A 26,195-nucleotide genomic window follows, 5' to 3' on the forward strand; every position below is an offset into this window, starting at 1 on the left:
TTACACCTTCTGGACCTCATCCCCAGACCAATACCTTCAGAAATTCAGAGTGGGAGATCAGGTAACCTGTGTTTTAAACAAATGCCCCTGGTGATTCCTATACACTGATGGTTAAGTTATAGGAATTGAGGGCTTTTACAGTCACTGACTCCATTTTGGTTGAGGCTTGTGTGTGTGTGTGTGTGTGTGTGTGTGTGTGTGTATAATGCTTATTTATTTATTTTGAGAGAGAGAGAGAGAGAGAGAGAGAGAGAGAGAGAGAGAGACAACAGGAGATGGGCAGAGAGAGAGGAGAGAGAGAATCCCAGGCAGGCTCTGTGCCTTTAGCATAGAGCCCTATGCAAGGCCTGAGCTCATGAACTGCAAGATCATGACCTAAGCTGAAACCAAGAGCCGGACACTTAGCCAGCTTAACCAACTGAGCCACCCAGGCGCCCCGAGGCTTGTGCCTTTCTTTACACACAAGGGCATCAGCGATCTGCAGAAGCTTAGTCCCAGAAGTACACCTGAACATCAGAAAAAGCAAGTGTGTTCATATAATTCAAATCTTCCCAGAAAACTCTGTCCTTTAGATATATTATGGCTTATATTTTAAAAATATCCACGTGCCATCAAGTATACCTGTCTAAGTGGCTAGACAGAAAACAAAGCAAATTCAAAACATTAACATGCTCTGAAAGATGAGGAGCTTGAATAGCAGGAGTTGAATTATAACCTTCCAAGCCCTGTTGGCTGAAACACAGGCAAGAGGTCTTTTGGGTATTTATTAAGGAAGTAAGAAGTGCGACACCTTCCCAGACAGGTTGCCCCAGCCCTGCTGAGGGCAGGTTGCCTTCCCCGCTCTGGCCACCTAGATGCAGTCCCACTGGCTCAGAACTCCATTTCCATCTCTATTGTTTCTACAAGCACAGATAGCATTTCTGCACATTTTTTTTAACTTTTGATTGTGAAATGATTTGTAGGAAATTGCACAAAAGCAAATGTACAGGGAGGTTCCATATACCCTGTCTTCTGTCTCTCCAAAAGTAATATTTTGTACAACTATTGCAAAATACCGAAGCCAGAAAAATGACGTCGGTCATCGGTACAATCCACAGAGTTAATTCAGATTTCACCAGTTTTACGTGCACTGTGTGTGTGTGTGTGTGTGTGTGTGTGTGTGTGTAGTTCTGTTCAATGTTATCATATGAGTGGATTAGTATAGGCATTCTCGTAACTAAACTATAGAACTGTTGGATCGCCGCAGGCCCCCTCATGCTGCCCCTTCACGGCCATGCCCAGCCCCTTCCACCACCCCTAATCCCTAGCAACAGCAAATCCATTTTCCATCTCTATAATCTCCCACAATTATTTTTTAATAGCATTTTAATAGCCTTGAGGCAACGTCTAACCACGCTAAGCTTCTTGCCTGGACCGTCCAAGTTATCTCTCAAGGTACCAATGACTGTTTTTGTTAGTGCTCTGGTTACAAAGTTACATAAATGTTTAGTGATCTGACTATAATCCTAATATTCCTAAAAGCAACATTTTGCATGTACAATTTTGCTGAATGTGTGTTTTTCAGCACTATCTATTCCATGTCACAGCAAAAATATCTGTATAATGGCTCCAACATAATAGGTTATTTTTTACCCACAGCGGAACGTAAGGAAGATGTTCTTTCTGGCAAGTGCTTCTCCAACTGGCAATCAAGTCACCCAGACTCTTTTCATCTTGTGACTCTGCCACTTTGATGGTTAATTTTGTGTGTCAACTGGACCTGGCTGGAGTGGCCAGATATTTGGTAAACATTATTTCTGGGTGGGTCTGCGAGGGTGTTCCTGGGTGAGGTTAACATTTGAATCAGAAGACTGGCTAAAGCACGTTGCCCTCCTCAAGTGGGTCAGTCATATCTAGTCTGTATCCAATCCAAAATAAGAGGGTGAGGAAGAAAGAATTCTTTCTGCCTGACTGTCTTTGAGCTGGAACATCGGTCTCCTCCTGTCTTTGGCCTTGGACTTGGGCAGGAACTACACCATTGGCTTTCCAGGTCTCCACTTTGCCAACCACAGATCTCGGACTTCTCGGCCACCATAATCATGTGAACCGATTCCTTATAGTAAATCTCTTTCTCTCTGTATATCCTATTAGTTCTGTTTCTCTGGAGAACCTTGACGAATACAGCCACCTTCCACAATGTATTTGCTGTTCCGACTCTCCAGTGGCTGGAGGCAGAGGGATGGGAAGCCACAGCTGCTTCTTCGAGCTTGGACGAGGAGACGGCATGTTCAAGTTCACAGACATTCCATCCACTACAACTCAGACATATGGCCACACCCAACTGCAACACGGGCTGAAAAAAGGTGTCTAGACAAAAAGTTATCACTCCTTAACGTCCAAAAAGGGAGGTTCTCATAGGGGGAAAAGAGGGCAGAGGAAATGGCGTTGGAGTAGGCAAAAAAGTGTCTGAAATAAGTATGAGTACTAAGATGAGGCTACAAATTTTCATCGCAGAATTATTTGTAACAGTGAAAATATTTTAACAACCTAAATAAGCCATAATAGAAGATTGGTTAAATACTCTAGAATGGATTCATATAACAGAAAAAAAAAATGATGTTGAAGATGGTATTTTAGAAGAATACAAGGTTTAGAATTACATTGAAAATGTCTACAATGCATTGTTAAGTGTAAAAAGCAGAAAACGAAACATTATACAATGTGTTCCCTTTTATAAAAAATTCTTTTTAATGTTTATTTTTGAGAGAGAGAGAGAGAGAGAGAGAGAGAGACAGTGTGTGAGTGGGGGAGGGGCAGAGAGAGAGAGGGAGACACAGAATCTAAAGCAGGCTCACAGAGCCCCATGCAAGGCTCAACCCCACAAACCACCAGATCATGACCTGAGCTGAAGTTGAACGTTTAACTGACTGAGCCACCCAGGCGCCCCTACAATGTGTTCCCTTTTTTGTAAAGCAGCAACAACAAAACCAGTAGATATGTGCACAAAAGAGAGGCTGGATGGACATATGCCACAATTTTAACAAGTGGTTATCCCTCTGTGGGAAATTATAGCTGATTCTTGTTTGTTTATTGTTATTATTTTTAACGTTTATTTTTGAGAGAGAGAGAGATAGAGCACAAGCAGGGGAGGAGCAGAGAGAGAGAGGGAGACACAGAATCCAAAACAGGCGCCAGGCCCTGAGCTGTCAGCACAGAGCCCAACGCGGGGCTCGAACTCATCAACTGTGAGATCATGACCTGAGCCGAAGTTGGATGCTTAACCGACTGAGCCACCTAGGTGCCCCTGTTTTTACTTTTTTTTTAATCTGTATTTTCTAAATTTTTAGAAATATAAAAAAAATGTGTCATACTTGAAATAATAATTATAAGAAGTTATTTTTTAAAAAGGGAATTAATATAGGTGACCATGAAACAAGGATAAAAGGGACAAGGTCACAAATGTGAACTGGTGACCTGGCTTTGAATCTTTGCTCTACCACTTACCAGTTTGTGAGCTTGGATGAGTTATCAACCTTTCTAAGTCTTGATTTCATCCCTAAAATTGGAACACTGGTGATAAAACATACTGCCCTCGCTGGCTTCTTGTGATGCTTAAATAAAATATTGTTCTCGTAGCTCAGTACCTGGCGCACAGTAAGTCCTCGCAAGGCTTCACCATCATTATCACGATGTTATTAGCAACCATAGTATAGTGTCTTGGGGCAACTTCGGTTCATGGGGTACCATGGCGGTGTTTGAATGCTCTCTCCACTCTGGGGCCAAATGCCCATCTTCATAAATAAAGCCCTGTTTTCCCCACATTGACACTACTCTTCTTTCATCTCAGTTTTGTACTGTTCTTGTTCGTAAACTTTCAAACGGGTTCTTTGTTATTACCACCCAACCTAAACTCTAATCTCGTTTTTAAAAAATCACAAATTACAGGGGTGCCTGGGTGGCTCAGTCGGTTAAGCATTCACCTCTTCATTTTGGCCGAGGTCGTGAGGCCTCTCAAAAATAAAGAAAGAAACATTAAAAGAATCAGAATTGACAATCTTCATTATTTCATTTTAATAGAAGATCATACCATCAATCAGTTGCCACTGAGGGTTACTTCTAAAGAATTGGGGTTTGAAGCAGTCGCATTGACTGCATTCTACAGAACATGTCTCTCCCACCACCACCACATGCATACATATCACCATTCTCAGTGTCTCCTTTGACAGAGGTAACGCTTCCAGTTGTCATCAGCCCCCCTCACTCACTCCTCTCCCTCCCCCCAACCAGGCCTTTCTTCCTTCTCTGTGGAGAGCCTGCCCTGGGTTGGCACTGGTTGTGGATAAATCTGGCTAACTCTGGATGATGTATAGGAAGCCCGTTTGGCAATGTCTCTGACGTAGACCTTATCACTGACTAAGATGACATTTTGGCCTCTGTCTGCCATATCATTTGTCTTTTTTCTTAATTGGTTCAAAACCTGGGTGAGGAAAGCAGTTTTATTTATTGGGCCCTACTCAAAGTTCCCAAGAAAGCACACACACCTATTTGTTTGTTTTTCTTTGTTTTTATTAAAGCTATGGTAGGAAGCAGGTAGGAAAGAGGGTACACTGAAGCATCTAAAGTAGTAAAATATCTAGGGGTGTCTGGATGGCTCTTGGTTAAGCGTCTGACTTGTGATTTCGGCTCAGGTTATAATCTTGCGGTCTGTGAGTTCAAGTCCTGCGTTTGGCTCTGTGCTGACTGCCGGGAGCCTACTTGGGATCCTCTTTCCACTCCCCTGCCCTTCCCCTACTCTCTCTCAAAATAAATAAATAAACTTTAAAAAGTTAAAAAAAAAAAAAAGGAAGTAAAAAAATCTGAGTAGAATAGGAGAGACCAGGCGAATGAGTACTCAATGTGGATTCAGTTTGCATTTTTAGGATAGGACAGTTGCTTCTCAAATTTTATCACTAGGAGATGTCGCTGAAATTCATATTCTGATTCAACAGGTCTGGAGTGGAGCCCGAGTTCCATACTTCCAATAAGCTCCAGGTGATGCTGCCTCCAGCCCACAGACAACACTTGAGTAGCAAAGGTGGAGGATATTATGAATTGCTACCTTCCACACTCAATAAGCACTTATCAACTTACTTATTTTGAAGCATATTTAGATTAATAATTATTTTACCTAACCTAGTAATTACGATGTGTCTCCAATTTGCTAAGTGCACTTCTATCTGGATAGCATGTCATATCCTTCACGTGCCCCCACCTCTTATTGGCTCCACATTATCAGCAAGCTTTTGCCACATGAACACACCAGCCCAAAACTCAGTAGCTTAAAACAACAACCATGTCTTTTGCTCACAGTCCTGTGGGTTATAATTTGGGTTGGGCCCGGCTGAGGATTCTTTGGCTGGTCTTGACTGGGCTCGCTCTTGCATCTATGGCCAGCAGCAGGGCACTCGGTTGCTGTCCCCGACAGTGCTGTTGACTGGGGCAGTGGAGAGGACTGGGCCACGTTTCTTATCATCATCCAACTGGATAGGGCAGGCTCGTTCACATGGTGGCAGAAAGATTTCACGGGCAGCATCAGGGTAAGCCCAAATGTGCTTTTCATGCCTCTACCTGAATCACATTGTTACCATCCATCTCACTGGTCAAAGCAAGTTGCATGACCAAATTCAGCATCCGTGTGCCAGAGTTACCTAGGGTGTGGTTGCTGGGAGGCAGAAGCATTTGTAGCTGCTTTTGCAATCCAACTATTCAAGCTCAAATTGGCCTTTAGGCTTTCCCCAGAAAGGCCTATAAGGCTTGTTTTTATCCCTACGCTATTGCTTTTTCTCTTCCCTTCTCCTGGAACACTATTTTTGGACAGAGCCTTAGTCCACTTTGAAATGCTACCTCCTACTTAAGCTTGATGTCTAAATTGAATGGGGTCGTCAATCATACAGCACGTCTCATTCAGACTATTACAGTTACCTATATATACATGGTATTCTCCTCTACTAGATATTTCTTTTTTTTTTTCAATATATGAAATTTATTGTCAAATTAGTGTCCATACAACACCCAGTGCTCATCCCAAAAGGTGCTCTCCTCAATACCCATCACCCAACCTCCCCTCCCTCCCACCCCCCATCAACCCTCAGTTTGTTCTCAGTTTTTAACAGTCTCTTATGCTTTGGCTCCCTCCCACTCTAACCTCTTTTTATTTTTTTCCTTCCCCTCCCCCATGGGTTTCTGTTAAGTTTCTCAGGATCCACATAAGAGTGAAACCATATGGTATCTGTCTTTCTCTGTATGGCTTATTTCACTTAGCATCACACTCTCCAGTTCCATCCACGTTGCTACAAAGGGCCATATTTCGTTCTTTCTCATTGCCACGTAGTACTCCATTGTGTATATAAACCACAATTTCTTTATCCATTCATCAGTTGATGGACATTTAGGCTCTTTCCATAATTTGGCTATTGTTGAGAGTGCTGCTATAAACATTGGGGTACAAGTGCCCCTATGCATCAGTACTCCTGCATCCCTTGGGTAAATTCCTAGCAGTGCTATTGCTGGGTCATAGGGTAGATCTATTTTTAATTTTTTGAGGAACCTCCACACTGTTTTCCAGAGTGGCTGCACCAATTTGCATTCCCACCTCTACTAGATATTTCTAAAGGGTTTTTGGTTGTGGCTTGCTCATGTTTGTATTTCCAGCAAAAAATATCAATTGCTACAATTTACTGACTTTAGTTACTTTGTATATTTTTCATCCCACACAAAGGAGGTATTCATATTGGCTCCTTAGGAAAGTGAAACAGAGAGGTGAAATAATTTGTTTAAGACCACAGAGCCAGGAAGCCTCTGAACCCGTATCTCTGAAATCCAAGAGCTTGGTCTTTTCAACTAGTCCCCTAATTTAATGAGAATACATGGTGTTTTGAATAAGCCACATGCAGACAATCAAGAATTGACCAAAGAGAGTATGTTTGGGGTGCCTGGGTGACTCAGTAGGTTAAGCATCCGACTCTTGATTTCAATTCAGGTCATGATCTTATGGTTCGTGGGTTTGAGCCCTGTATCAGGCTCCATGCCAACAGTGTGAAGCCTGCTTGGGATTCTCTCTCTCTTTCTCTCTCTCTCTCCCTCTCTCAAAATAAATAAACTGAAAAAAAAAAACTTATCGGAGTGCATGTTTGTCTTTGTGGGAATGCAAGTCAGGCTCTAAGGACAGAAGAAGAGTCTCAGGGTTAGCGGGCTTTCATAGAGTCAAGCTCAGATTTTGACTCAGGTCTATAGGTTTACAAATGGTCCTCAGTTCTCTGTGGCATGGTTCTCAGGTTCTATAGAACTGAATCATTTATAAAATGACTTCAGACCTATGAGGCTTGAGAAAAGTCTAGAATGCTAACTTGTGAGTGTTCTGGGAGATAGAGAAGTGACAAGCACACCAGCAGAGGTGTCACAGGCTCAGCATGATCTTTTATCAATAGGGTAACCAAGAAAAGTAAGGTTGTAGAATATATTTCTTTTCTGCCTCTTTCCAAAAATGATTTGAGTCCATTGCAAAGGGAGTGGCTATTTTTAAGTAATACAGTCACCAGTGAGGCATGCTGAGTCACACTCGATGAAAAGGCTGAATCTGCCAAGATTCAAAATGGGAAGACTTATATTGAGTCATCAATGCTCCATCTTTCTTGGGCAATACTAGAAAAGCTCTCTTCCCATTTACAACATTCCATAAGAAAGTCAGTATTGATTGGGCTTCACTTTCTTGGTTTGGGATTGTGAGGTCTGCCCTATTCGGATTATTCTGACTTTGATATCCCCTTCCAGCATTACAGCTGCAGTTTGGGGCAGCTGTAATGTCATAGGGGATGTCAAGGCTTTAGGCTTAGTTATTTGGAGAAAGGACATTTAGTCAGTCTTTCCGTAGGTGTGAATAAAGCAGGAAAATAATATTACCAGGTGTCGTGAGTGATGCTTTCAAATGTTTTCTCACTTGCAGAAAAATGTGGCACATAATTGAGATTGTGAAGGAAAGAAATGCAAACACCTAGAGCAGCAGTTAGGATTGAGTGCAGGAAGCAGACATGACTCTAGATAATTTAACTATGAAGGAGCTTAGCATAGGGAATAAGATGTTTACAAAATCGTTGGGAGGTCTAGAGATGTGGGCTCTGGACTGGGCTTCTAGAACTGACTCCCAGCATACTTCAGAACTGACCCACCAGGGGCTCTACCACCTGCCAAGACCACCATGAGGACTATGATGTCAAGAACCCATCGCCGAGACTGTTACTCGTATCAGGAAGACGCATTTCCTCTGGACACCCAGGGAACAGACTCTAAAAGGCAAACAAACAAACAAACAAACAAACAAAAACAACCCTCATATCTCCACTGCCTTGCTCGCTAATAACACAGTTGAAAGAAGCAAGAATACGCCCTCCACCTTCCAACTCTTGTGCAAGTATGTCTAATGGGCTACATGTAATTTGCTTCTAGAACGCTAGTTGGGAGGGAGTTGGGAGAATGTAGTTTGTAGTTCTCCCACCCCTGGTAAGGTCCATGAGAAGGAAGCCGAGTGAGCAAGTCCACACTTGGGCTCAAATGGCTTACTCACTACCATGGCCGTGACTAGCTGTAAGGGCAGAGATCACAGTCTCACATTTGCCGAGTGCTCCTCCGCGCTGGGTGCCGGGCTGAGCCCCTATCATCCCTCATTGCCTTCCCCCTACTATTATTGTGCCCCTTTCACAGAGGAGCAAGCTGGGGCCCAGAGACGCTGGGTAATTTGCCCAAACTTATAGAGAGAAAGAAAGAGAGCCACTCTGGACTCCATTGGCCTGATTCCAGAGCCGCCTTCCCCAGCACTCCCTGACCACTTGCCTTTATCAGGGCTCCACCACCGCCCTCTCTCTGTGTCAAAGGCCTGGGAAAGTCTTCCTCACTCTTTTTCAAGTGTCAGCAAGCCCCAGGCTCTGGGCCGGTTCACAGGCTCCTGACAAGTTTCCTGCAGCTTTTCTCTTGCTCCGTCTTTTACAGGGGATTATATCCATCTCTGCAGTGTTAGTGCTCAGAGACCGCCTTCTCTACCCCCCTCTCCTCCCTCCAGAGAGGAAACTGCTCCACTCATCCCAGGGAAGGTCTTAAATTACCTTCTGCTACATCCACATCTACTTTCATTCCATCTCTCTCCATCTGAAATAGACAAGATGAAGGCGAGACCAAGCTTTCTGAATCCTGAGTCTCAGCAAAATGTAATTACTACTTTTTTTTTTTTTTTTCTAATCACAGGAGACTTCTCTGAGCAACCTAGTTACTGATTCTACTCTTCCCCCACTTCCTCCTTCCAAGTGCTCTTTGAAGCTTGGCATTGGCGTGGAAGTTATTTTGCTTCAAATTGCTTAAGAGGCCTCATTAATGAGGTTGATGACAGCCAGATCCTGCCATGCTTAAGACACTTGTCATTTCTCCTACCCAAACATTTTAGAACACATGTGAACGGAATGACAAAGGGGTATGGTCGTTATTTGTTATTTCCATCTCCCAATGGAAAATAGCTCCTGCACAATTTAAAATGCCCTCATAAAATGCGCCTGGGTGGCTCAGTCGGTTAGGTGTCCGACTTTGGCTCAGGTCATGATCTCACAGTCTGTGGGTTCGAGCCCCGCATTGGGCTCTGTGCTGACAGCTCAAAACCTGGAGCCTGCTTCCAATTCTGTCTCCCTCTCTCTGCCCCTCCCCCACTCATGCTCTGTCTCTGTCTCTCTCTCTCTCAGAAATAAACATTAAAAAAATAAAAAAAAAATAAAATGCCCTCATAATCTGACATGTCACCTATTTGTCCCTGACTCCCTGCTCTCTCCTCTCTCCACACCTGGGTTCATTAAGCAACCACCAAATGATATGCAATGTTTGGGACTCATTCTTATCATTTCTCCATTCAAAAATGTTTGTGAATGCTTACCATGTGCCAGGCACTGTGCTAAGTGCTAGAAGAGTAGGTGAATAGTCAGAGTTCTTATCTTCCAGAAGCTTCTATCTCAAACACTACACAAGCAATCAATTCATAAAAGAATTTCCAGTGAATATATATAGGATTCCTGCTTAGATAAGACACTCAGGGAAGGCTTCTCAGAGGAGGGGACATTTATACTAGAAGGAAACTAGAAGCCAGCCATGCAAAATGAAGAGGGGAAGATCTTTTAAGGCAGTAGGCACAGCATGTGGATAGATACTGACGTGGGAAAAGAAGAACTTAGTGTGTTTCAGGGTCTGTAGGGAGGTCAGTGAGGTGGGAGCCCACCCAGTGAGGGAGGAAAGTGCTTGGTGTCGGGGCGGGGGGGGGGGGGCCCGACCTTGCAGGGTTTTACCGGTCAGTCTGGATTGCATGCTCGGTGTGATGGGAAAACGAAAGGGGAAGCACATGATTTGATATTTACTTAAAAGATAATTCTCACTGCTGAGTAGGGACTGGAGAAAGGTAAGGGGTGATAAGCCAAAGTGGAAGCAGAGAGGCCACTGCATTTGTCCAGGGGGGGTTGACAGAGGTCTGGTCTAGGTGCTGGTGGGAGAGGTGGAGAGAAAGGGGCAGGGCGAGGCGTGAGGAGACTGCTTCTGGGTGAGGTGTGAGTGGTGCTGGAGTGGAGGAGTCTATGATGCTTTCTGCACTTTTAGCATCAAGGACTCCTGGCACCAATATGCTGGGGGACTCTTTGGGTCATGGGATTTAATGGGCTTTATGACTTAGTACACTTCTGGGCAAGTTGTCCTCTCTCCCCTTCTGGCTCTATTCTTCTTATTCCATCCATGTCCCCGTGGAGAGAACCCTGATACTACATACTGACAGTGCGGAGGAGTGGGGGAGATCACAGTCTCCAGAGTCAGAAGCCTGGTCACAATCCTGGCTATTTCCCTTGACCAATGGTGCCATCCCACCGGGCCCTTCTGATGCCCAGCTCCTTCAGTTGTAAAACGGAGTGACGATAATCATACCAGCATCGTCGTGCTGCTGGCAGGACTGGATGAGTGATAGCAGGTAAAGTTAGAGCAGTGCCTGGGACACAGGCTTGGTATGAGTGCTTATTAGTGTGAATCAGAGGACAAGGTGCTTTTGAGCTGCCTTTATTTCACTCTATCACCTCCCTTACAACAGGATTTAGTGCTTTAAGGCATCCCCCAAATAGACCCAAACCTACAGTGGATTAATAAGAAAGACTCACTATTTCATAGGGAGAAGTAGATGGGGGTTTCCTCTAGAACATACAGCATTTCACTTCAAATCCGCCATTGGAAGTCTGGCCTCTTCTCCCACTGCCTGGCCACCTTCTGCACATCAATCTCCACCCACACAGCCTTCTTGGAGTTTCTTTGGCCTTTGGACCTGGACTCCCCTCATTTCACAGAAACCACTACTGGTTTTGCTAGTCCCCTCTTTGTTTTCTATTTCCCTAGTCTCTGGTCTTTATTATTTCTTTCCTTGTATATCCTTTGGATTTATTTTCTGTTCATTCACTAACTTCTGAGATAAAAATCCTAGCTCAGAAAATTTTAGCCTTTTTTTCCTTTTCTACTCTATGTTTTTTCCCCTATTGCCCCCACCCCTACTATATACTTTTTTTTAAGTTTATTTTGAGAGAGAGAGAGAGAGGGAGAGACGGAGAGAGTGTGTGTGTGTACGAGTAGGGGAGGGGCAGAGAGAAAGAGGGAGAGAGAGAATATCAAGCAGGCTCCACAATCAGAGTGGAGTCCAATGGGAGCTCGATCCCATGACCGTGAGATCATGACTTAAGCTGAAATCAAGACTCAGTCGCTTAACTGACTGAGCCACCCAGGTGCCTCCTACTATATACTTTTAAAGTTTCCTCCTAAGTATGGTTTTAGGTGTTTCCTGTAAGTCTTGATATGTGGCATTTTTATTACCATTGAGTTCAAAATACTTTCTAACTTCTACTGTAATATTTTCTTTGATGTATGGATTATGCTTCATTTCCAAATAAGTCTTGTTTTTGTTATCGATTCTTAGCTTAGTTGCATCAAGTCAGAGCATGATTTCACAGCTTTGAAAGTTGTTGTGACTTGTTTCAAGACCCCGGATTCAGTCAATTCTGGTAAATGTTCCATGTGAGCTTGAAAAGAATGTGTGATTTCCAGTTGGGTACGGCATTCTATGAATGTACATTAGGTCAAATTACTAAACATAGTGTTTCTGTATCTTTACCAATTTTGGGGCTAACTTGTTCTATTGGTTCTTAAAAACTGTTCTATAATATCTCAGTATTTCTGTAAAATTGTCTATTTTTCCTTTCAACAGTTTTGACTTTATGTGTTTTGAAACTATGTTATTAAGTATATACAAATTTAGAATTATTCTACCTTCTGGGTGATTTGGATCTTTTATCTTTATGAAGTATTCCTTTTTATGCCATTTGTCTTAAAGTCTACTTGTCTAATATTAATAATCTGTGCTTACTTTCTTTTTGTTAATATTTGCACATTATATCTTTTCTCATTCTTTTTCTTTCAACTTTTAATCTTTTCATAGCTTTTTGTTTTAGGTGCATTCTCAGCAAAGAGCATGTAATTGTTTTTGTCATTAAAAATCTAGTCTGATAATCATCATCTTCTAAAAGGAATATTCAGCTCACTCATATTTAATACTGATTTCTACATGTCCTACTCATTTCTTTTTCTCTCTTTCCTACCTCATTTTGAACTGATAATTTTTATTAATCCTCTTTTCCCTTGTATTAGTTTGGAAATTATATAATCTTTTACTATTTCTCTATTGGTTATCCTAGAGATTACAAAATAAATTCTATATTTACAAAAATCTAATGTCAGTTGGTACTTTTACTCTCTTTTGAGACAATAGAAGTACCTTTGGAACAGAATTTCCCAAATTTTAATGTGTATATAAATCACAGAGTGTCATAGACTCTATGTCTAAAGTTCTCTTTTGGCCAGCAAAGGAGCAGATGCAGGATTAAAGAGAGAGATGGCTAGTGTCTGGGAAAAGACAAGCCCTGAATAAGGGTCCTTGCCTGTTTTTATTAGGATCAGAAGGCTTACAAACATGGTGATGGACACGCACAAAGGGACAATGAATCTGTGAACATTAACTTGTGGTCGTGAGGGAAAGGGGGTCTTGAGGATATTTGTGGTTAGGGGTTTGGGTTAATACAAAACAAAATCCGGGCGCCAGGCAGTTGGGAGGAGGGTTGTTTACAGCAGACATGAGGCAGCACCTATGTTTACCTTAGCTAGCCTCAGGGATGAGACAGGTAGGGGAAATAACCTCAGGGTTGACAAGGCACCTTTTCTTTTGTTAATCATTTCCACTCTGGGCTGCTTTGCCTGCAGCGCAGTGGTCCACAGTCCAATTCACCAATTTACCTAACCTGGCCCTATTCTCCTATGAAAGGAGCTTTTCTGCTATAGTACTAAATTTGGGGTGCGTTCACCCTGAATATTTAATCTTGTTATTTCTATGTATTGGGCACCTTTGCACTGTTTCTATTTCAGGCTTTTGCCTCTCTCTATTTTGGGGTGCCTTTGCACCTCCCTATTCCTGGCACCTTTGTGCCTCCCTATTCTCAGGGTGTCTTTGCACCCCGCTATTCTTGGAGTGTCAATCTGGTTTACCCAAGCTTGGGTGTGAACATTTTATGACTTTGTATTTCTTTATGACTTGTCAACCCATTGGTGTAACCCCGGGGGATTCCTAAGTTTATCTCCCACAACAGAAGACCCTGTTAAAATAGGAATTCTGATTTAGTAAGTCTGAGAAGAAGTCCATGATTCTGCCTTCTAATAACCTCCATGGGCCACTCTATGAGTACAAAGCCTTTATAACACTTAACTCTATTTACTAAGTCGCTCTATAATTAAATGCCAATCATGTACTTTGACTCTATACATATATAAACCCTTCAACACATTACTGTAGTTTTTTTATATAGACAATATTAACCTACATTTACCACAATAACTTGCCATTTTTGTTGCTTTTTACCCCTTTTTGCATTTGATATTCCACCTGAAACCACTTTCCTTTTGCTTAAGAATACCCTTTAGGGCTTCCTTTTATGGTATTCTATTGGTGAGAATTCTCTGTTTTCATCTGAAAATGTCTCTTTCATTTTTTAAAAGTAAACTTTTTTGTAATTTTGGAATAATTTTAGAATTACAGAGATAAAACAGAAGGTTCTCATATGTTCACCCAGGTTCCCCTAATGATACCATAATACATTTGTCAAAACTAAGAAGCCAACTTGACACATACTCTTGACCACACTTCAGACTTTATTTGGCTTTCTCTAGTTTTCTAATTAATATCTTCTTTCCACTTCAAGATCCAATCTAGGATACCACAAGTGATTAAATCATTTGAATGTCATGTACAACTGATATGAGAAGGGCACTGCATCTCTATGGGATTCTCCAAAACCAATAACCCTAGTCTAACCATGAGAAAATATCAAACTACAGGTGAGGAACATTCTAGAAAATACCTGACCAGTATTCCTCAAAATTGTCACAGTCATGGAAAACAGGAATAAACTGAGACATTATAATAGACTGAAGGAAATGAAGGAGACATGATGACTGAATACAATGTGCTATCCTGGACTGGCACATTGAAAAAGGCAAAGCAAAGATTAACTATTTTGAAGCAACTTAACTTTAGGTAGAATTATGCCAAAATGATATTTGGGTTAGGTACTACTGGGAAGCAAGGGACAAACATTTTATTGATTGTCCTTAAGTCTTGAAAAAAATGATAACCCTTCCCTGTTTGGTAAGTAGAACTTTCTGCATTCTGCTCCAATTATTTTTTCTGTGTCATTGGACTTTGAAGGTCATAGAATGTCAGGTATGATGGCAAGAACTTTATCTGGAGTATGCATAAATTATACTGAGGAGGGCAAAGGTATATCTTGACAGACACAATTTGATTATGAATAGAAGAGTGCTCTGGAACTTTAACAGTTCCTCTGTTGAGCAGTTAATATTACAATTACATCTGTGGAGTAAGTCTCTCCTTATCAGATTCGCAGGGGTGCTATCACAGAGCAGAAAGGAGTGCTTTTCATTCAAGAGAGTAAGTGCTACAGTTAAGGGCTGGGAGTTACAAAAAGTCTGTGGGTTGTCTGAAAGACCTATCTGTATTTCTGTCTGAAAGAATTGTGCACATGTTTAGTCTGAGAAAGACTTTGAGCAAGTGAGGAGTTTAATGTAGTAAGAGCAGCACCTGTCTACCAGGAATTGATTAGGTTTACCAACTGTATTTATTCAACTTGAGCATTTAAGGGTAAGTCAGGATATTGGGAGCTTTTTCCTTCTTTAGAGTACCCTTTTTGATCAGGATTGAGGGTTTTCCTTTGTCCCGGGTTTTCTTTTATGAGAAAGGACATTCTGTTTTGCCAGTGTCCCTTCTATTTATACTGTCTACAGCGTCCTTGTCCAAAATCGTTGCTTGGAAGGTGTATCACCTAGCTGTTGGTTCGGCAAGATCATAGTTTATTTTAGACTCTGTCTCATTTTGATTCTAAACCCTTTTTAAAATATACCAACAGGTGTTTAGGCAAAGGTGCTATTCCCTATTCTAATTTCTATTTTTGAATTAGGCTTGTTTCAGGCTTAACTCCATTGACAGAATGAGATAAAAGGGCTGCTTTTACACTGACACCTTTGTTGACTCCCGAATGTTGTCAGAGGTATTTTCTAGTCTAGCACAAAAAAAAATACCTTATACTTTTACCTTTTTTCTTGGTTTCATGATTAAATTATAGTCTGATTAATTTTTATTGGAAATGTTTAGGGGTATGGCTTATAAGAGGCTTTGCCCTACTTTTCAGGATGTTTTTAAACCCTAGATTTATTGTGGATAAAAGAGAGCCTGTAGACCCCTTTCTGCATCAATCCAATTAGTTTTTGTTATCCAAGATTTAGCATCCGAGGTTCTGACCAACACGTATACAAGCTGATGTAGGTTAGGTAGCCCTGAATCATATGTACCCAAAAGCATTGTAAATTCTTCTAGGAATAGTTGCTGGTTTTGTTGGGGGTCTTGTAAGGAGGTCTTTAACTATAGCTCTTAATTCATCTTAATTCATCATCCAAAGTTTAAATTCTACACTTGCCTGCTTATCTGGCTCATAAGATATGGATCTTCAGAGGCATGTGATATTTTGTGGCGTTAGGAGGCTGTTGGGCAAACATGGGGGGGGGGGTCTGCTCAAGAGGAAGAGAATGGCATAGTTGACAGAAGCGAGGAAAGACAGAGATGAGAAGGGTAAAGAAGTAGAGGGGTATTGGATATAGGGGGGCCACTGGAAGACAAGGACAGGAAGGATTTACTAGGAAATGAGTCTAGTTTCTTGTTGCCTAAGTTTGTCAAATTGCTCACGAGCTTTGGTCAAAGAATGTTTAAGTGAAATAAATTTTGAACCAGAATTTCTTTTGGAGGCTTCTGCATACCAGTTAAAAACTGCAGTCCATTGACCTGAGAAATCTTAATTCCCCTTTTTTCTAGGTTGCCTATCAACACCAAATTTATCCAAGTCAAATGTCCTGCAGCGTGGCCACGGAAGGCCCAGATCCTCATTGCTGAAGTTATGCCACTAAGAGAGACAGCCACCAGAAGTAGGATTGTAATGACACCACATATAAGAAGCAGCAGTTTTTCCTGGCGGGGAAGTGGATTTAGGCTTAGACAAACCCAGGAGAGCTGGCAATGGTTGGTTGAAAGTGATGCTTATGCTCTTTGTGTCTCAGGCCTCCCACCTGAGGGTTGGCCCCTCCAAACACAGACCTGACAATCTGTGCCCCCCCCCGCAGCAGGTAGAAAATTAGAGTGAGCCCCCTCTCTAAATTAAAGGCAAATTCTCAAGACCAAAAATCAAGATGGAAGGAGTGCCTCACTCAGTTTTATTGGTGAGCCACAGTGATGTTTGTCCAAATGGATGGCCCTCTGGTGAGAACTTCAAACTCACTGGTCTCTGAGGCTGGTTTGAACAGCAGGCTTATAGGGCCTATGGCTGTGTTCTACCCTATGATTCTCCTTTTTATGACAAACAGCATTTTCAGGTAGCACAATACAAAATAAAAATATAAAAGACAGCCAAAAAAGAATGAAAAGGAATGGCCTGATTCCACCAAGGATAGAATAAGTACAATAAATAGCTGAGGAACTCCATGCAAAGATAGCAGAGTTCAGATCCAGCACTGACTTACAACGATGGCACAGACTTGACAGGCCACAAGCAGCAAGGCACAAGGGTCCTCTGCGTGTACTACATCTGGTCAAAGGCTGGGGGCCACAGTGATGGACAGTGCAGACCATGTCTCAGTGGAGTCTCCAGGAAAACTGTGGTAAGGAACAAAGACCACCCAAATAATAAACAGAGACTATTCATTCAGAGTTTCCTATAGCAAGGGAGTTAGTCACCATCACTCACATTTGGAGACTCAATGGCAGGCAGAAGGGTGGAAAAGTTTTATGGTGAAAAAAATGGGAAGGGTTCAGGTATGCTCTGATTGGGAGTTGTTAGCAAGGGGAAGATGGAGGTAGGCTAATTAGAAAAGGGCATCTTATGTCATTGGTTTAGGGAGCATACTTTGCTTTCTCTGGTTAGTCCTGAGTTGGAAGCAAGTGAAAAAATTGGGAAGCTGGAAGTCATTGACTGAGTCCTAACTGTTCTGGTGAGATTGCTGCAGGGGTTTTGGTTTGGCTTCCTGGGCTACTTACTGCAGAGATTATGGGTCGGGGTTCTTAGGACATCAGACAAGGTCTAGTCCTTGTCCATTTGTACAACCAGTCCATCAAGGCAAAGATGGCATTGAGAGATTACATCTCATTTAGTCAAGACAATGGTCTCCTCCATGTTCCTATTTTACAAATGGGGAAAGTAAATCTCAGGGAGTACAAGTAATGTACCCAAAGTCAAACAACTAGTGACACAAGCAAAATTCAGACTATGAATGTTGGATCTATTTTTAACTATGTTACATCTTGTAAAGACAATTAAATTATTCTGATGTTGTTGCTATTAAAAATATTAGATGCCTGGGCACCTGGGTGGCTCAGTCAGTTGAGCATCCAACTCTTGATTTCAGCTCAGGTCATGATCTCAGGGTTGTGGGATCGGGGCCCACGTTTGGCTCTGCACCGAGTATGGAGCCTGCTTGGGATTCTCTCTCTCTCTCCCTCTCTCCCCCACTTGCACAGGCGCTTTCTCTCTAAAGAAAAAAAAAGAAAGAAAGAAAGAAAGAAAGAAAGAAAGAAAGAAAGAAAGAAAGAAAAAATTAAAAAAATGTTAGATGTTCAATACTCATTGGATGTGTGAATGGATGAAGATAATATTGGAATACCTCTTTTGAAATTGCTTCCACAGCCTGCAGTTTTTGAATAATTTCTATGAAGGCATACCTTGATGATGGATTTAGTTTCTGGAAACAAACATTTTTCCAAATTAAGACTGGTAAGTAAGGTGAGAGAAACTGCTGGCTCAAAAACCTAGAGTGTCCACTCAATAATGAGATGGATCTTGTACTTACATGTGATTGACAAGATAGCTTTGAAGGCTTTTCCAAAGAAGTTGCAAAAATAGTTGTATTTTGGGAATAAGAACTGAACTCTTCAAAAGTTTGAAGGCTGATGTTTACTTTAAAAAATGAGCTAAATTCTCATTATTTTTGTGGCCTATATTTCTGTGTAATTTTACAAAGTTTTTAAACCGTCTATCGTTCAGATAAATTTGAATTTGTGGCCCACCTATTTTGTGTTTAGTTCTGTGCTTTGAACACAGATATCCCATATAGCTTTCCTCAAACCGGAGTTCGCAATCTAGGTGAGGAAAACAGAAAATTAACAATGGAAATGCAGCTTGACAAGTACCAGGCTGACAAATGGTAGGATGCCCTGGGAACATGTAGTAGGAACAGTGGTGAGTTGGTACGTACTAAACAACTAATTCCTGGGCAGGAGCACGGAGGTCAGGGCCTGATGTGTAGCAGTTGTTGATTTCCATGGTGATTTCCACTCTACCATGGCCAATTCCAAACTCCCATCATGATGCCCCTAAACAGGGAGTTGGAAAGAGATGTGCGGTGGTACACCATTATGTTGTGTTTCCACCACACGGGTATAATAGAGGTAAATAATCTCAGAAGCGCACTTTAAACAACAAAATGTAGTAAAAATAAGCAGGAAGTGATAACGTTTGTGTATTCATCACTTTTGCTTTTAATATAATTTAAAGTGGCTGTATTGAAAAACCAGCTCACAAAATTACCGCACATTTAACAATCAGGTTTTGCAAGCGAGTATGAACCAATTCAAGTGGACTCGAGCGATGTCAGGAATTACTGTAGGCTCACCTAAGAAGAGTGCAAGGAAGTTGAAAGCAGGGATCCTATCTTTTCATTCCTATGTATCCCATACCTAGCCCTGGGTTGTTTAATGGTCAAAGCAATTCATTAAATCAACATGAAAATTTTTGTAGTCCCTACTATATATTCTGGGCACTGTTCTAGGCGCTTGGGGAGGTATGGCAGCGAAAACCAAGTCCCTAGACTTTAGGAAGTTTATATCCATGGGTATGTGGGCGTGGGTGTGGGGTATACAAAAAAAAAAAAAAAGTAAAATCAGTTGGTGGGTGACAAGTATTGGGGCTTTCTGTAGTGCAAAGGACGGAAGGAACGGGACACGGTTATTTCGTAGCGGGCTGTCAAGGCAATAATAGGAAATGTTGGGACGTGCAAAAAGGATGAAAGGTTCTGCAATATGAGAAACACTGTGTAAGGCTGAAGCACAGACTGCGCAACTCTCACCATTCAACGGAGTTGGAACACATAAGATCCGAAAGTTTTTCTGCAGAGAAGTTCACATAGCTCCCCTGTACTTTCCTCGGCCCCTCTGCACAAGGGCAAACTCTTCCTTTAAGCCCGTCTCAGGAGCCCGCCACACGCGCAGACGTCTGCGCATGCTCAAGTCCACGCTTGCTAGTGCACCATCTATGCGGATTGCGCATGTGCGAAAGCGAGACGCGCTTTTTGTCCCAAGGCCTTGCCGTACCGTCCAGGCGGCGAGTTGCGTCCCGGTTCAGTAGTGGGTGCAGGGTGTGTCGAGTGTTCTCTTGCTGCGGTCGCCACCGCCGAAATGAACCGCGAGAGCTTCGCGGCGGGTGAGCGGCTGGTGTCGCCGGCTTACGTGCGGCAGGGTTGTGAGGCCCGCCGCTCGCATGAGCACCTCGTACGGCTGCTTCTGGAGAAGGTACCGAGCTGTCGGGTCCCTCTCCAGCCGCAGCGTCCCCCCAGCCCCCCCCCCCCCCCCAGCCTCCGGTTCCGCCCAGCGCCCCGGTAGTGCTGCGTCCTGCCCACCCGCTTCTCTTTGCTGGTTGAGACCTGTCCGCGGCAGTCTGTCGCAGCTTGGCAAGCATTGTGCTGACTTGCTGCGCTCAGCTCCTTCTCAGCCTCACCAAAGTCAGCAAAACCCAGAGAGTGTTGTGAAGGGAGCGTGCGGGAGTCGGGATTTTGAGTCTGGTTGTTTTCTAACTTCGGGATGTGGAAGTCCCAGTTGCTACTGTTTTGTCGGCGAAAAGGGCAAGGTTGGAATCTTCCGTCTTCCACTACTCCCAAGGACTCACGGAACACTTTGTTTCTAAACCACGACATACTAACTCGAGCCAAGAGCTGCCCCCGAACTTCACAGGTCTCGTTCCTACCAGTATGCCGAATTTTAATTTCACTGACGTTTGACAATCCCTAGTTTCAGCAGCCTGGTTGGAACAGTCCTCGTTGAGGATAAGGTTTATTGGTTTTCAGTTACTTTAACTCATTGAAACATCAAACCTGAGTAGATCTCATCGTATTCATTTATTATCACTTCTGGCAATCTGTAGAGAATTGTAATGCAGTGTAACGAATGTTTTGCCTATTCGAGGTTTCTGCATAGTGCGGAATTTACGTCTGAAGTTTAGAAAGCAAGGAGTATGGCAAAATACACATTACAAAGTTTAAAAAATGTTTTGAAGTAAGGTCCTGGGGGATGGTTTTCTTCAATATACTTGTTTTGTTTTGTTTAAAGGGCAAGTGTCCAGAGGATGGTTGGGATGAAAGTACACTTGAACTCTTTTTGCATGAACTTGCGATCATGGACAGCAACAACTTCCTGGGTAATTGTGGTGTTGGTGAAAGAGAAGGGAGAGTGGCATCTGCATTAGTTGCTCGGCGTCATTACAGGTATATTTTTAAAGTAGAAGACATTCCCCCCCCCCCCTTTTTTTTGTGAAAAACAATGGTGGTAATAGTAACATATTAAATTATACAATGTCCATTGGTAACCTACTTCTCCCCTATTCAAATGGACATAGAAACTAGATGCAACAGGGAGATGGAAACAATTTGAGTATGTGTTTTTCAGGACAGTGGGATGACAGTGGTGGCTATTCTGTCAGGTTCTGGGTGGTGAACAATACTGCCTATACGTTCTGTTAATAACGTTTAATGTAATAAGCCTGTTTGGTTGTAAGAGTTTAAATATGTTAAGGTTGTTTATAGTTTGCTGGGTTTTTGGGTTTTTTTTTTTAATTTCTTTAATGTTTATTTTTGAGAGAGAGAGAGAGACCATGAGCAGGGGAGGGGCAGAGAAAGAGGGAGACACAAAATCTGAAGCAGGCTCCAAGTTCTGAGCTGTCAGCACAGAGCCCAACACAGGGCTTGATCTCATGGACCGTGAGATCATGACCTGAGCTGAAGTTGGCTGCCCAACCGACTGAGCCATCCGGGTGCCCCAGTTTGCTGTTTCTTTTCTAACATTGCAAGTTTGGTTTTGTTTTTTTTTTAAGAGAATGATACGTAGGTAGAACTTTAAAATGTTGTTCATCTGTATCTAAAATGAGTTATTTTATAAATACCTTGCTTTGTTGCAGTAGATGCAGGAAAGATACATTAAATTTGATTTTAGATTATTAAGTCACCTTTTTCTTTTGCGATATTTTAGAGAGCTTTTTATCAATTCTGTTAACCATTTAATTGGTAGTATTTCCAAATATGATCATTTCTCTGTTCTTCAAAGTTTCCATGAAATATAGGTAAACTAGTAAACACTCCTGTCTTGAAATTTGCAGTGATGAAACTCTTCTGCAGATAGTAGAATTTTATTTCAATCAAAACCATTGCAGTCGGAACTAATAATAATAATGAATCTATAACTTGGATGAAAAATTCATGGTCAAAATGGGCTGATAACATGATTTATAATATTTGTAAAAAAATGCTTTCTACATTAGGTTTCAGGGATAATGAAGTATAACACTAGTGTTCTGTGATAATCCCAGTGTGAAGGATTTCTGATCTTAACTATAAAGTACAAACAGACTTTTGATTCTGAAGAATATTCAGAGGTATCTCTCACGTGTATGACATCATCTAATATACAATGAGTAGATTTGCACACTATTTTAAGGAGTATACACAGTTGACCCTTGACCAATATAGGTTTGAAATGTGCAGGTCCACTCACATGTGGATTTTTTTTTTTTGATGAATATAGTACAGTACTTGTAAATGCATTTGCTGTTCCTTATGATATTCTTAATAACATGATCTTTTCTCTACTTTACCTTATTGTTGGAAAACAGTATATAATACACATACAGGATATGTGTCACTTGGTAGGGCTTCCAGTCAACAGTAGGCTATTAGTAATTAAGTTTTGGGGGAATCAAAGTTATTTGTGAATTTTTGACTGTGTGGGCCACCCCCCAAACTCCTGCCTTCAGGGGTCACCTGTAGTATTTTTAAAATTAAGGTGATATTTGAAATAGCAGCTCATGCCCATGGGAACTTAGTCCACTGCTCTGGTTAAGGAAATGGAAAGAAAGAAGAGAATCTGATGTTACATATATTCTGGTTTTCTATTGATGCCAACATATACCTCGAAACTTAGTGGCTGAAAACAATCATTTATTATTATCTCTCAAAGTTCTGGGGGTTAACTGGGCTCAGCAGGAAGATTATTGCTTTCTGTCTCTCATACAGTTGTAGTCAGATGTTGGCTGAGCATTTAGTCATTAGGTTCAACTGGACAGTTTATCTAAGTTGACTCACTTAGATGGCTGAGAGATCAGATGGCCTCTCCAGGTGGCATGGGCCTCTCCAGGTGGCATGGGCCTCTCCCAGCATGGCCGCTGGATTATGAGAGGGAACGCCCACAAAAGCAAGCCCTTCAAGAGGTCAGGTGAAGCTTTAAGGCTTCTTTGACCTAGATCAGAAATTCCAGACCATCACTTCTTGCTAGATTCTTCCTGGCCGAGCAGTTCACTAAGGCCAGTGCAGATTCAATGCAGAGGAATTTGATTCTCTCTCTTGGTGTTGACAATAGTGTGTAGCATAGGGAGAAAAGGAATTGATGGTGGCCATCTTGGGAGACTAGCTACCACAGTATAAATGATGAATTTGTTTCAACTTAACTAGGATATTTTTACATTGTTAATAGTGTATGAAAAATATCTACAATAGTCAAGTGTTGCCTGTTGTTTTGATTATTGTGTCTATATACTTATACAGTGGATTACTTAGAACACTGAATATTTTTGTCCAGTTGTTGGCCCATTTTTTGCTTAGGTTCATTCATGGAATTGGACGATCGGGTGATATTTCTGCTGTGCAACCAAAAGCTGCAGGTTCTAGCCTTTTGAACAAAATTACCAATTCTTTGGTCCTGGACATCATAAAGTCGGCTGGTATGTACTATGTTAATCATAATACTTTTGGCTGACCAGACATACACCCTTTTGCCTAATATCTTTTATTAATGCCTCTTTCCAAATAGGTTATAAATGGCTTTTGAAAAGATACATATATATATATTTTAAAACCCTTTAGAAAAAGATGGAAAATCAGAACCATAAGCCAGGAGGATGAATTTGGCAGTGAGCCTCCTGAGACCAAGGACAGAAGAAGCACTAAGTCTATAACTCTTACTATTTAATTGAAGAAGTATATCATTTCTTCAAGAAGGGTGCTGGTTTTTCAGTGGAATAACTAATTTCTCTTTTACTTCTTATTTTTAGGTGTCCATACAGTGACCAACTGCTTTGTAGTTCCTATGGCAACTGGTATGAGTCTAACCTTGTGTTTCTTAACATTACGACACAGAAGACCAAAGGCAAAATATATTATATGGCCGAGAATAGACCAGAAGTCCTGCTTTAAATCCATGATCACTGCAGGTAAAGGAAGAGGAGTGGCATATATAATGCAGAAGATTCAGACTGTTTATATAGAGATAGATGAGTGAGAAAGAAACTAAGCGTGTTCCTATTCCTTCCTTTTATTGTCATAAAATACACATAACAAGATTTACCATTTTAATCATTTTTAAAGGTATAGTTCTCTGACATTAAATACATTCACATTGTTGTGCAACCATTGCGTAACACCAGCTCCAGAACTTTTTCATCCTCTTAAACTGAGTCTCTACCCATTAAACAATAACTGCTCCCTCCACACTACCCCCAGTTCCTAACAATCACCTTTCTACTTTCTGTCTCTATGAATCTGACTACTCTGGGTCCTTCATGTAAGTGGAATCAGAGTATTCGTCCTTTTGAGACTGGCTTATTTCACACAGCATAGTATCTTTTTTTTTTTTTTTTTTTTTAAACTAAATTTTTTTTTTTTAACGTTTTATTTATTTTTGAGACAGAGAGAGACAGAGCATGAACGGGGGAGGGGCAGAGAGAGAGGGAGACACAGAATCAGAAGCAGGCTCCAGGCTCTGAGCCATCAGCCCAGAGCCCGACGCGGGGCTCGAACTCACGGACTGCGAGATCGTGACCTGAGCCGAAGTCGGATGCCCAACCGACTGAGCCACCCAGGCGCCCCTAGCATAGTATCTTTAAAGTTCATCCATGTTGTAGCACGTATCAGAATTTCTTTCCTTTTTTAAGGCTAATATTCCACTGTGTATATATACATATATATATATGCATAGATACACGTATATATATTTCACATTTCGTTTGTTCATTCATTCATTCATTCATTGATGGACACTTGGGTTGCTTTCACTTTTTGGCTCTTGTGAATAATGCTGCTATGAATATGGGTGCTTAAGTACCTGTTTGAGTCTCTGCTTTGAATTCTTTGGGGTGTATACTCAGAAGTGGAATTGCTGTATCATATGTCCCCATTTTAAAGAATATGATTACCCGTCTCACAAGATTGTTTTGAGTATTAAATAGGATGGCATATGAAATGCCCAACAGCAATCCTTGGAGCATAGACCGTGCTTCAGGAATGGTTGTTGCATATACATAAGTGGAATACACATAAATTATTAGCATGAATCAAAGTGTAAGGATACAGGGGTACCTGGGTGGCTCAGTTGGTTGAATGTCTGACTCTTGATTTTGGCTCAGGTCATGATCTCATGGTTCAGTTCATGGGATTGAGCGTCAGACTCCACACAGCCTGCTTGGGATTCTCTCTCCCCCTTACTCTCTGCCCCTTCCCTGCTTGCACTCACGTGCACACGTGCACACACTTTCTTTCTGTCTCTAAGTCAAGAAAGAAAGAAAGAAAAAGTGTAAGGATATAGACATTATGAAGTATAAATGAGGCAGAAACTCTACTTTGGTATTTTAGTATTTGGCTTGATTAATTCAAGTCGAAATTGAGAATTTGAGGTTAATTTTGAATGGCCTCAGTGTGTTGTATGAAATGAACTGTATTAGGCTATAATTAAACTGTGTAAGTAATCCTAAAGAAACTCATGTAAAGGGATTCATAGTAAGGACATATAGCAGAAACTGATAGACTTTTAAAAAATATACCGATTTATTTTAAGTGGCGTAAAGTTGTTAAGTCTGTTGTTTATTTATATCATGTTAACCAAAGAACTAATAACCAAACTTCTGGGAAAGATTGCCATGTTGAAAAACTGGAAACTTTTCCAAAAGATGTTAGGATTTGTACTACAATTTATAGTTTATCCTTTCTTAGGATAGCCTAATTCTTAGTAAATAAGATAGTTGTATCCTCAAAAAAAATTTTCATTTTAAAAAGTTTTAAAAGCAAAAATAAGATCGTGTCTAGAGAATTTGAGAGATAATAGAAAATCAGCTGTAATTAGGAAGCTACTTATTTAAGTAAAGTTTTGTGTGTTTGTTTTGATAGCTGTGAAAATACAGGTATAAAACCTGGACATCTCTGCACCAACATAATTG

General features: G+C 41.5%; 1 protein-coding gene across 1 annotated transcript in view; it reads left to right on the forward strand.

Moving 5' to 3' along the window:
* The first annotated feature begins 19,806 nt into the window (after positions 1–19,806).
* Positions 19,807–26,195, forward strand: part of SEPSECS (Sep (O-phosphoserine) tRNA:Sec (selenocysteine) tRNA synthase) — a 33,815-nt gene continuing 27,426 nt past the window's right edge. The window contains exons 1-4 of the mRNA XM_042984840.1: positions 19,807–20,236; positions 21,050–21,204; positions 23,590–23,708; positions 24,039–24,197. Of these exons, the coding sequence (XP_042840774.1) occupies positions 20,123–20,236; positions 21,050–21,204; positions 23,590–23,708; positions 24,039–24,197 (547 nt within the window). The 5' untranslated portion in view covers positions 19,807–20,122. The remainder of the gene's footprint in view (positions 20,237–21,049; positions 21,205–23,589; positions 23,709–24,038; positions 24,198–26,195) is intronic.

Source organism: Panthera tigris, chromosome B1 (genome assembly GCF_018350195.1).
Source record: "Panthera tigris isolate Pti1 chromosome B1, P.tigris_Pti1_mat1.1, whole genome shotgun sequence".
Lineage (NCBI taxonomy): Eukaryota > Metazoa > Chordata > Mammalia > Carnivora > Felidae > Panthera > Panthera tigris.